Source organism: Dromiciops gliroides, chromosome 3 (genome assembly GCF_019393635.1).
Source record: "Dromiciops gliroides isolate mDroGli1 chromosome 3, mDroGli1.pri, whole genome shotgun sequence".
NCBI lineage: Eukaryota > Metazoa > Chordata > Mammalia > Microbiotheria > Microbiotheriidae > Dromiciops > Dromiciops gliroides.
This window is the reverse complement of record NC_057863.1, coordinates 79,656,041-79,669,118: the sequence shown is the minus strand read 5'-3', so window position 1 is coordinate 79,669,118 and position 13,078 is coordinate 79,656,041. Positions and strand designations below refer to the sequence as shown.

The 13,078-nt window shown below is 36.2% G+C and overlaps 1 protein-coding gene across 33 annotated transcripts in view; it reads left to right on the top strand.

Annotated features, from left to right (window-relative positions):
- MAP2 (microtubule associated protein 2) overlaps positions 1 to 13,078 on the top strand; it is a 374,226-nt gene that overhangs the window by 335,731 nt on the left and 25,417 nt on the right. For 29 of the 33 annotated variants that reach the window (XM_043992416.1, XM_043992415.1, XM_043992401.1 and 26 more), the window contains 2 exons: positions 1,128 to 1,189; positions 6,783 to 6,930. In XM_043992416.1, coding sequence (XP_043848351.1) covers positions 1,128 to 1,189; positions 6,783 to 6,930 — 210 coding nt within the window. The remainder of the gene's footprint in view (positions 1 to 1,127; positions 1,190 to 6,782; positions 6,931 to 13,078) is intronic. The other 4 variants (XM_043992412.1, XM_043992408.1, XM_043992396.1 and 1 more) reach the window with 1 other exon arrangement.

Below are 13,078 nucleotides of genomic sequence, written 5' to 3'. Positions count from 1 at the left end.
ATCTCCAGACAGAGGCCAGTGACTGGTTGAGAAATTTAGACAAAGTGTGTTAAAGAAGTTTGGACCTAGCATTGAAGACCTGTGTTCCAATCTTGTCTCTGCTACTAACTAATGTAACCCTAATTATTGATATCCAGCCCCTTCATTTTAGAGATGGAAAAAGCAAGGTTCAAAAAGCATATGTGATTTGCCCAAGGGAATAAGTGACAGTCAGTGTTTGGTCCCTTCCATTTCTAATACTCTATGATTCCATAAAATACTACACTTGGTACTTCCCCTTTTTATTTAGCTAGAGTTCATAGAGATCACTTGGGTTATGTGGGAAAGGGAACACCAAAGAGGTCTTAGCAGTAACTTACTTTTAGTAATAAAAACTTGTATTTTATAAACTTATATTTAAAACTTATAAGCTCATGCTTAAATTTTATAGTTATATAAAGCCTTTGGAGTAAAAAAGACCAGATGAATTTTTAACTTCCAAGCCACAGAATAGGAAAACTAGGAGGAATATTAGAAAGGGTTGAGAGAGTAGGGAACCTTAATAAAGAGGAAAAGTTGTGCTATGTAAAACTGGAGCAAAGAATATGGGACTTCTCACTAAGCTAAAGTAATAGTAGTAATAGTAATAGTAGTGGTGGTGGTGGTGGCGGTGGTAGTAGTAGTAGTGGTGGTGGTGGTGGTGGTGGTGGCATCAGCAGCAGCAGTGGCCCAGATTTGTGGTGAAGACAAAGGAGATATTTGCTTTACATGTATCATCTCATTTTATTCTCACAAGAAATCTGGGACATAGGTGCTATTATGATCCCTATTTTACAGATGAGGAAACTAAGGCAGATAGAGGTTAAGTATCTTGCCTAGGGTCACAAAGCCAGTAAGTGTCTGAGGCTGGATTTGAACTCAGGTCTTCCTAACTCTAGGCCCAGGTTCTACCCACTATGACACCTAGCTGCCTATATGTGACTTGGTAATGCATTCACCCATGTTCCTATATTTACAAAATATGGTTTATAAAACCTAATAAAGTTTCAATGTGCCCTTTTCTATGGACATAATCAGTTATACAAGAGGTATTATTTCTATGTTCTTATGGCTTTTAACCATTGTTGTTATTATTGTTGGTCCAACAGCAGCAGGTGGAGAAACAAATCAGGCTTCTGGTATATATAAACAAGCAAAGGACAAATTCTCAGTAAGTAAAATAATTTTCTCCTTGTTCCTGATCTGAATCTCCTTTCTGTATTCCTTGAGACATTTTGGTTATTTAATTATAGCATTATGAAGAATTTATTCACTTCCCTTTAAATGCAATTGCAAATCATTTAAATTTAAATGCAATTGCAAATGTGTTTTCTGATGCTCCCTTCCATTCCATCTTAGTCTTGATCAAAATACTCAAGGGTGGTTTATCAGGTACCATTTGTGCCTAGCTTTAGAGCAATATAAAAAGATAAGTGCTAAGTAATCTATGTCTAAACATCTTTAGCTCTGTCTGTTAGTCTGTTTACCTATATGTGCTAGACAAAGTGAGAGAGAGGTTTGGAAATGATAGGTTTGACCTATAGAGAAAACTATTCTAAATCACATAGGTCCCGAGGTAGTGTATTGAGCACAAAATATCTAGTTTGCCTGTCTCTGGGATCTAATTTAACCAAATAATTTCTCCCCATTCGCTTGTGCTATTCATATATAATCTTAAACTGAACAACTTTGACTGACAAACGAGCATGAAAGATGGATGTAATTTGACTACCTGGTGTGGCCATGTGGCTTAGAATGGGTACCTAGATTTCCTGATTCAATCTTATTAGGAGCCATTGAAAACAAATATGCCAAGACCCTGTCTCAAGTGTGCCTGTAAGGGATAGTAATTGGGCCAAGAGCTTTTGTGGGCATAAGGAAAAGCTGCCTTGTGATTGGCTAAGACAACCTTGTGACAAATCACTGAAGCTGTAGTGATTTAAGAACATATTCACAAATCTCTACAAACATCTTAACTACTTTTAAGATTTTAAGATCCAGTTGTGATGTATGGACTTCTGGGTGTTTTTTTTAGTCTGTAAAGCTACCAGAATTTTTTTTTAACCAAGACTCTATACATAAATACATAAAGAAGTTGTGACATCAGCTCAGGGAACATAAGACTTTATATGACAACATTTTATCCCCAAGATAAGTATCTCAGCTCTTCCATCTTCTGATTGAGCTCTAAGGCAACAGCATCAGGATGAAAATTAAGCTGAGCTTCATGTCACAAGAACATCACATTAACAATGACATTTGTTCTGAATATCCCTTTTAATCTCCTATTTACCCTTTAATTCCCAGCCTTACCCCCACTGACTTCCACTGGATCTTTCTTAATGGTTGTAACCCCTAGGATCCTTTCTTTGATTCACATTTTCTAGATTTATGGTAGGGATAGCCATCCTCTGGCACTGAAGACAATGTCATTACTGTATTTTTCTAAACCACACTTTTGATTATGTATGGGAACAGCCTAGTGGGGTGACTTGTGCTGACCCACTTACACTTCCCACATATGCTTCCATAAGGCTGTAGGAGGATAGAAGAGTGTCCAATCTGTGAGTATTCATTGGCTCATGGAAGTATCAGCAAAGGACAGAGCTAGAAATGAGACCTCAGTGCCAATTGTGATTTTGGTCAAGTGTCAAGTCTTACTAACTTTTCTGGTGAAAGAAATGTATCATTTCCATCACACGTTCTTATATTATTATTTTTGTATTATTAATAATCTCCCAAGAAAGATGTCCTACTAGCCATATGTCTCTTGCTGATGTCCAACACATAAATATAGACATGGACTACCTGGGGACTCCATCACATTTAATATTAGCCTTGTGCTTTCAATTCAGTTTCTTTAGTGCTGACTTCAGTCCTAGAAATCCTAGACAGCACATCAGTGTACCCTGTATTTGACAAATGTTCCCAAGGGACTATGGAAGCACTGCCTTGAATGACAGATGCGATGGCCATCCATATGTTCCTATCATATAGTCTCCTTTTTTTCTCCATTGAACATCACCAATGCAGTGTCTTAAGGTGAATTAGCTCACTTTTTTGTGGGGCAATGAGGGTTAAGTGACTTGTCCAGGGTCACACAGCTAGTAAGTGTCAAGTGTCTGAGGCTGGATTTGAACTCAGATCCTCCTGAATCCCTGGATTCAGTGCTTTATCCACTGTGCCACCTAGCTGCCCCCAAATTAGCTCAATTTTAAGCATATAATCAGAATATTAGGGATACTATCCTCTGAAGTAACACATTAGCAAAACTGCTCATATTTATATAATACTTTAAAACTCTGAAGTCCTTTACATGCATTATCTCCTTTGATTCTCACAATGATCATGCAAGACACGTGGTTAGGACCAGTGTAATTATCAACATTTTGTATATGAAGAAAGTGAGAATCGGGAAGATGTGATGCAGCATAGTGTGGTGAAAGGAATACTGGATCTGAAGTCAGGAAAATTTGGATTCCAGTCCTTCTTTAACGTCTGTTAGCTATATGACCATGAGCAAGGCATTTTACCACTCTGAAACTGTTTCCTTATCAGTGAAATAGAGATTGTAATACCTACCCCACAGAGGTGTTGTGAGGATAAAATTAGCAAATGATTTGGAAGGGCTGCAAAGCACTGTATAAATGTCAACTGCTGTTACCATCATCACCACCACCACCATCACCATCACCATTATTATTACTTACCTCACCCACAAAACTTATCCCCTCCCAACATTTTTTTTAGTGAGGCAATTGGGGTGAAGTGACTTGCCCAGGGTCACACAGCTAATAAGTGTTAAGTGTCTGAGGCCGAATTTGAACTCAGGTACTCCTGACTCCAGGGTCGGTGCTCTATCCACTGCGTCACCTAGCTGCCCCTCCCTCCCAACATTTTCAAAGAGTTTAGCGTTCCTGTTAAAGAGTTTTCCAACACCCCCCCCCACCTAAAAGTTTCTCAAGCACTTCAGCTTCTTTAACTTCCATTTCCAGCACAAATCATTTGGATTCCCTTATGGCCACATCAGAAAACTTACATCACTTGACAACTTCACTACTTTTAAATTTTTGTACTTAGAAATACCTCTTCTCCTACCTCCCTCACATTCTCACTGTCTTTCCATTATATCTTATTTGCTTCTGTGCTCCATAGCAAGGCACTTAAATGATTTCCTAACCATCACCCTAAATTGTATTATCCTTTTGTCTTTCTTCAGTTCCCACCATGCAAGTTCTGTATCCCAAGTAATTACTATTGATTTTCTCTCCTCTTAATCCTGGGCTGTTAAATATGCTAGAAACAGCCTCAAAATCAAGCAGATTTTATTCACTATGAATGTATGCTCCAGAACTGTGCCTTCACTGTTGCTTAGCAACTCATTTTATTCATTTCCCTATCCCATCTCCTACAGCAAATGATTTACATGTTTTTCCCTCCTCATACTCTCCGCCCCTCCTCCATGCTACCCTCATACAGTCTGTTTTATTGACAATATGGAGACAAAGAGAATTGCTTTGACTTTCCCCATCCACACACCTCTAAACTTCTTAGTTTCTTCACCTATTTTCTTCCCTTTTTGTTCATCATGATATAGGAGAAAGAAATGAATTTATTTCCAAGGCTGTCAATTAATCCCAGTTAGATGACACAGTGGATAAAGGACCAGAACTAGAATCAGGAAGAACTGAATCCAAATGTAGTTTCTGATACTTACTAGCTGTGTGATCCTAAGCAAATCTCTTCACCTCTGTGTGCCTCAGTTTCCTCATCTTTAAAATGGGGAAAATAATAGCACCTCATCCCAGGTTTGTCATGAGGATCAAATGAATTAATATTTGTAAAGTACTAAGCATAGCAACTGACACACAGTAGGTCCCTTAGTAAATGCTTGCTTATTGGTTTCCTTCCTTCCCCCACCCTTCTTCCAGTACCCTGCACTATCATTTCACCTCTCTCATGTATAATCATTATCTCTGTTTCCATTTGGCATCTTCTCATTGGCTTTCAAATGTGCTAGATTCTTCCAAGTCTACTCTAAACCCTTCTCCCGAGCTAAGCTACTGCCCCACTTCTCTCTTTCCTTTCATCACCAAACTTTACCTTTCAGAACTCCCTCCAATAAGGGAAAAGTATTTGTTATTGTTATTGATTTTTGCATAAGAGCCTTATGATATCTTAGTTTTTGCATCCATAGAGTTGTGACTGAGCCTAAGAAAGATGCAAGGAAAATATGTCGTCGTCTCTCGAACACACACCATGTTACCTTTAGTTCTATAATAGCATCTGTGCCTATCAGCAGATATGGAAATATGTCATTCTAGAATCGGATTTCTTTCCTATTATATTTGTTGTTTATATTTTTACATGAGGGGTTTTGGATGCTTAGGTTTTAGCTTTTGTCTTGTTTTCCAAGACTAGAATTCTACTTTGTCAAAGATCCCTGCCTCCAACAATGAGAAAATAATCATTGTTTCCTCTAAGAGGCATTGTTTCTTCTAAAATTGTTCTAATACTGCTAAAATGGCTCCCTTTCTCAATTTCCAAATTTGCATGACCTTCCTCAATAGGCTCACCTAAATTCTTGCCTTATTCAGAATCAGATATGTGATCTAGGTCAAGCTTAAGGGAGATGAAATCAGGAAATATTTGAAAACAAAGTTCCCCCCAATTGCAAAACAGTCAGAAACATAAACAGACTTTAATTTAAAAGAAAACATATTCTGTTTCTATTTTCATTATAAATTAGCCAATAACCAAAGTAAATGAATTTTTTCTGAAAATTCTTTGCAGCCTCAATTTTTCAAAATGGTGCCCTACAAAAACGTTAACATATACTACAAGGATATTTCTTTCCTTTTTAAATAAATAAATCAGTAACTTTACAATCCCACATACTATTTGCAATAATTTTTTTTCTCATTTGCTTCAATCTTCGTAAGTAAATATGCTTCAGAAAACTTGTCATTTGAGCTTTTAATTGCATTATCCATGTTTATAATTTTTGTCCTAAATAATACATTTTTTTCAAACCCCTTGGAAAAACACTATCTTTAAAGCTATGAACCAGAGATACTTGGACAGACATGAAAATAAGATATTTACCTTGTTATAAAAGGGGTGGGGAAGAGAGGAAGGAAAACTTCTGGTTCAGTATGAAATAGGCAAAAAAAATTGAAACCTAATTAATCTGCTTATCTAATTGCTAGAAAAGTATCTGCATATACAAAAAAGAACTGAGTTGTAACAAAAGTTAGTAAATCATGGTAAAAGTTCACCATTTTTTAAAAGTGAAAACAAAAAAAGTTTCACTAAATTATCAGGTCAATGATTGTCCTTTCTATTATGATGTTTACTCCCTTAAGAAATAGAAAGGGGGAGAGAAGGGCTGAAAGTTCCCCTAGTACTGATGGCTGTACCTAAAATTGTTCTCCCAACCTAGAAAGTATCCCTCCTTTTAGAATCTTTTAAGGCTTAACTCAAGAACCAACTTCTATAAGAAACCTATGCTAATCTTTCCAATTGCTGGTGCCATCAGTCTCTGATGCCAGAGATTACCTTGTATTTTCTTTCGTTATCTATCTACATTTTAACCAACTGCCCTCCAATGTAATATGAGCTCTATCATTTTGTTTTGGTCTTTGTATATCCAAAGTCCAATACAATGCTTGCTTTGCTTTATGGTAGACACAATAAATGATGAATGAATGAATGATGAGATGCATTTGATGGTACATTTGGTTTTGATTTTTCTTTTTGATTAGGATGGTGTAAGCAAGAGCCCTGAGAAGCGCTCATCTCTGCCTAGGCCTTCCTCAATCCTTCCTACGCGAAGAGGTGCATCAGGAGACCGAGATGAGAATTCCTTCTCCCTCAACACTTCTATGTCTGCTTCAGTACGACGAACTACTAGTATGTATGCTTCTATCTGTTTTTCCTCTTATTTTAATAGAAGTGTTTCAGGTGGATAAACTTATTAATTACTCTTTCAAAATGTTTATCAAGGGGGCAGCTAGATGGCGCAGTGGATAGAGCACTGGCCCTGGATTCAGGAGTACCTGAGTTCAAATCCGGCCTCAGACACTTAACACTTACTAGGTGTGTGACCCTGGGCAAGTCACTTAACCCCAATTGCCCCTCAAAAAACTAAAACAAACAAAAAAAATGTTTATCAATTAGAACTAGATAATTAGAACTAGATAATATTTAAGAGGATCTCTAGGAAGGATATAACAGATTCACTTTGTGACTAAGGGCAGTGCCCCAACTATTCTGCAGTTATATTTCTCATACATAAAGTAATATTCCTCCTCTTCTTAGCCATGATCAAAGGGCAGTAACATATTTGGGACTCTTAAGAGTAGAAGATATCTGTTTATCATAAAAGGAAGAGGTAATATACTTTAACTGTCATTGATTCTACACTGGTACAATGGCATATTTTCCTTTAAAATATCAGTAACTTGGGTCACTACCGCATTTTTTAAATGCACATATTTTAATGACTCAGATGTCCTTTACAGAGACAAAAGTACATAGAAGCCCATCTGGCCAAGATTGCCTTATTTCCTAAATAATATCCAAAAACCTAAAATCAAACAGTAAGTTTTATCTTACATATCTAGGTCAGCGTGCCTTACACAACTGTATATAGAACAAAACCAAATTTCTGGAGAAATTGTGTACTAATCCTGCCAATTTCAAAATCCACAAAAATCAGAATATTCAATAGGTAACAAGAAGTAGACTATGAATGTAAAAAACCAGTATTGTTTCTACTGACGTAATAACCAGAGTAGATTTTTTCTTTATCACCTTGTTTGTTGAAATGTATAAATTTAGAGTATATCTCTTCAGCACTGAATAAACTTGCAGATGATGTAAATATTTTTGCTGTATATTATGTTACCTAAACTGAACCTCCTTCTTTTAGCTACTGATCAAAATAATAGTCCCAATCAAAGCCAACTCAAGTGATTTTTTTTTAAATATTGATGATCTAATGAATGATTAGTTAGGACAGACAAATGTATTCAAGAAGAGTTGGATTGGACTCTGCTCTTGTGCGTGCTGTTTAATTGGCTTATTGCTGGTTATTGAGCAAGCTCTTTTCCCTTAAGCATTGCTTACCTTTTTTTTTTATTTCTGCAAGTAAAGGAGCTTATAGGTCATTGTGGTTTATTTGTGTTTTGTTTTGTTTTGCTTTTGCTTTAGGGAGATGATCTTTATGTCTTCTCTAAATGTATTTGTCTTTTAGAAAATTGAAAAAGAGATGAAATTACTTCTCTCTCAGTGTTTTGAGTGATTTGAGCAAATAAATGGCGCTAGCCAAGCATCATCTCAGTGTTCAACAGTCAGAATGCTGAGATTTTTCTTTTTTCCCTCAAGTAGATACTTACGGTCATTAAGCACAAAACATCCATTTGGTTCAAAATTTATTGATGGTATCATTGTGGAATTGTAAATGGGGTGATTTTTTTTCTCACGAAATGAGAATACACCATCTGTGGCTTAATATTTTCATATGATAATGCAATTTCAAAAGAGGAAGGAATGAATGTGGAGAACAATAATAATAATAGCTAATTACATAGCACTTGAAGATTTGCAAAACACTTTATATATTCTCTCAATGGATCCTCACAAGAGCTCTGCAACATGGATGCTATTATTATCCCATAGAATGGGAAACTGAGGCTAAGAGAGCTCAAGTGTCTTGTCCAGGGCACACACCTACTAAGTGTCAGGCATGATTCAAATTCAGGCCTTCCCAACTACAAGTACAGTATTCTATCCACTACTCCATCTAGCTACTTCAATAGTAGGAATTCTTTATTTCAAATCTGCTTAACCTTAACAAAATAAATCTGATGACAGGATTATGGCATGATTATTAAAAATTTCATATAGTTTGGTCTCTAATTGAAGTTATAATGGACATTATATGTATGGACATTAAACTGTTTGCATTCCTTTAGCTTGAGCTTATTATGATAGTGATTTGTTTCATTGTAACCATGTTGGCTTTCATAAAGGACATAAATACAGGGTGTTGCAAAAGTCTTAAATACTGCTTAAAACTGACCCAAGACTTTTGGGACACCCCACATATTAAAACTTTTCTGGCTTGGCCAAAACACTGATTGACTAAATGTAAAGGGACCTAGGTTCTAATCCTAGAATTACAGTTAATTAGATGAGATAATATCTTTAAATTCTCTTTAGCAGTTACTTCATCTATATAATCATGGGTTTGCACTAGATAATTACTCTGGCCATTTCCCACTCTAAAACTGCCCGATTTTGTGGTAGAGACAGTATAGCATAGGGGTCAGAGCCCAGGAATTGGAAGTAGAAGATATGAGTTTAAATCTAGGCTCTAATACTCTCTGTGAAACCTTAGAGAAAACATTGAATTTTTCTGGGTCCCAGTTCCCTCAGTCATAAAATGAGCAGATTGAATGAAAGGATTTCTTAAGTGGCTTCCAGCTGTAAAGCTATTGTCCTTCATTGCTGAATATAGTCAATATATCCTATTATATCTTTATTTGTACACAATTCATGTCATCGCAGTCCATGAAAATCTATTGTCTTATCTTCAGAGAAAGGACATGTTGTAAAGGGACATTACCCAGAGAAATTCCCGATTGAAAATATTTGTTAACTCAAGCACATTTTGGAGGAAGTACAATTGGCTTAAAAATGATTTACACCATTTTTAAAGGATTAATATCTGAAAGTTTGCATACGTGAAAGGCAGTGAAGTACAGCAGTGAACAAATCCTACCTTTGACACTAATTAACTACAGGACTTAGGAGAAATCACCTAATCTCTCTGGGACACAATTTCTGTGTCTGTAAAATAAAGGTGGGGTTGACTACACCACAATTGAGGTTCCATTCTGCTCTTGATTGCTAATGCTATAAAAGCCAAGGAGCAATTTCTTGTACATAGTAGTTACTGCTATTCGGTCCTTCATTCATGTCCAACACTTCATGACCCATACTGTCCTTGGGATTTTCTTGGCAAAGATACTTGAGTGGTTTGCCTTGTCCTTCTCCAATGGATTAAGGCAGACAGAGGTTAAGTGATTTGCCCAGGGTCACACAGCTAGCAACTGTCTGAAGTCAGATTTTAACTCATCTTCCTGACTCCATGCTTGACACTCTATTCACTAATGCATCTAGCTTCCCCTTTGAGTAGTAGTTACTACTAACAAACTACTTGAAAGAGGGTAAATACATATACAAATATGCACACACATACATATATATGTGAACTAATATAACATGAGTATATATGTGTATGTACTACATAGAAGGCATAACATGAATAATAAAAAAAATGAATTTAGTTCTTGATGACAGATTTGATCATTAATGCATCCAAAATTAACCTCAAAGGACTGACCAAATCTGTCATGGTTTTTTTTTTCCTTTAGTTTTTGCCTCTTGTGACATACTTACCACCTCTTAAGAATCCACTAAAGAAACCCAAATCTCTTCTAAAAATATACTATAGAAGCTTGTGCATATTGTTAATAAGATACTAACTTGGCTCAGTTAAGTGGCTCTGAACAATAGGAAAGTAAGGCACAGATCTTCAGAACCAATGGAACTATAGAGCTGATCCAGTCTAAACCTCTCATTTAAAATTGAAGATCAAAAAAGAGTAAATGCTCAAGGCTACATTGTTGGCTAATGGATGACCTAGAAATCAAATCTGTCAAGTGTCAATTCAGTAATCTTTCCTCCAACCATACTGCCTCTAAGAACATCCATTAAGTCAGATTATTTTCTAGAATTGCCTACTGTTCAGGCATGGTTACAATTCTCATGAGTATTTATTTCATCAAAGTGGCATTAGGATATTATTACTCTGCTAAATCACCCCAAAAATATAAACCTCCAAAATGACAATTCACACTTCATTTTCAGTGTAGTATGTTCTAAAGTTTGATATACTTTTATTTGCTCAGTCTAGGCTGGGATGGAATAGAAGGTCAAGTTAGAGCACCTTTTTGTACAGCCCTCTACCTCAATTATTTAGAGTAGAATGGGGGAAGATCTGACCAGAAAATAGGCAATCTTTGAGAAAACTGGAATCCAACCAATGAAGGGTTTCAGGGATATGGCAATAATAACTTGAATTATATGCAGAGGTACCCACGGAAGCAATGACAGGTAATAGAACCAAGTTGGCATGGACTCCATGATCTCCCCCCTTTTAAACTAATTCATTCTGAACAAGTTCAAATATAACCTTTTTATATGCATTTGCTTTTTTATCTCAATTTTTAAATGAAATTTATCCTTACTCAGGTCCTCAGCGTTCTAGAATTTTACCACTACTAGTGAAAATTACTGAACATCTGGACAGCTGAAGTCCCTTCCAGCTTGAAATCTATGATTCTATCATCTGAGGGAAAATGATATACTTTGTCAGTTAACAGCAATACCTAGTAGGCACAGTAACAATTGGACCATGTAGAATTTTGCCTGTTCTTTTATATTATCCTCTCTCTTGCTGCAGAAAAGAAAATAGCTGACATTTTGTAAAGTTGTTTGAAAAGCAGAAGAGGGAATTATTTCGCAGGAGATCCTCTAGCCAGAGAGAAAGCAAATGCATAGCCATGAAGAATCTGTCAACAGCTCAGTCTATAAAAGTGTATGGTTAGATTTCTTTTTACAACCTAAAGAATGTGAATTTAGGCTTTGTAACCTCAAGGTATATACCCTGAGGAAGCAATGAGTTTGTGTTTTGACAGACAAAACCCTAATTACTCCTACAAAAGCTGCAATATGAGTTGAGTACCAAAGAAATGGTTAAGAAAGACCTTGAGGTTTCAGCATTCCATCATCTGAAAATTTGGCACTCATGGTTTTGTCTCAGATTTTTAACTGTCTTGAAGCATAAGGCCATTTTCTACAAGGTTCACAATGATTATAGAGTTAGTAAGTTTTCCCTTAGGCTAAAAATCATTTCAGCAAGAGCTGCCCCATAGCAGAGAAGATAGCCTACATTTAATTGGGCTTTCTCCACATTCATACTGGGCAATTGCTCTGACTAGAGTATTATAGCAACTCAAAATTTTCCAAAATGCAAGGTTTTCCCTTCACCTATGTATTCTAAAACTGGTTTGTAAAGGTTGTTAGTTTCTTTACCTAATCAAAAGTTTCAGTATTTTCAGTAGGGTTTGCATAGGGGTGGGGAGAGGGATAGTTTGAGAGAACTTCTTTAGAAAGGAAACTAATAATGTGATATGATATTCTGAAGAACCCAGTGATTGAATTAATTAATTGAAAAATCTAAAAGACCTATTGAAGTAGGAGCATATAAATAGCTTTGAAATGTAAGATGTGTGGAAAGCATTTTTAAAAATTGAATTTACACTCCCTAAAAGAAACTGAGAATAATAGCTAGCATTTATATCACACTTTAAGGTTTGCAAAGTGTTTTGCAAATATTTATATTATTTGATCCTCACAACAACCCTGAGAGGTAAGTGTTGCTATTATCCCTATTTTCAGATGAAGAGACTCAGGCAGGCAGAGGTTAAGTGACTTGTCCCTAGTCACATAGCTAGTCTAAGGCTAGATTTGAACTCAAGTCTTCCTGACTCTTGCTCTAGCCACTATACCACTTGGAATACTGAACCTATAGAAGAGAAGACTTAGGGAAAAACAATCATTCTCAAAATGTCCTCTTGTGGAAGAGGGTACTACAAAACAATGTTGCTTGCCTCTGCTAATCAGCTCATTTCAAATGAGATTTATATGTTTAAGTAGAATGCAGGAATTATATCCAGTTTACTTTACATAGTAGTGAAAGCCCCATGCCTCTACAGATTTCTGGATAGTCAAAATAATGATGACATCAGCTCCCAGCTGTTTCTCTCTAAATTTGCCTTGGGCAGATCATTTCACAGAATATTCGATTTTTCTAATGGAGAAAAGTCCTGTTTTTTCACATCCTTAATGTCATTATGGTAAGTTGAGAATATTTTTAAACCTAGAAAATGAAAGGTAGTATGAGTTTTGAGTCTTTGAGTAACCAAAC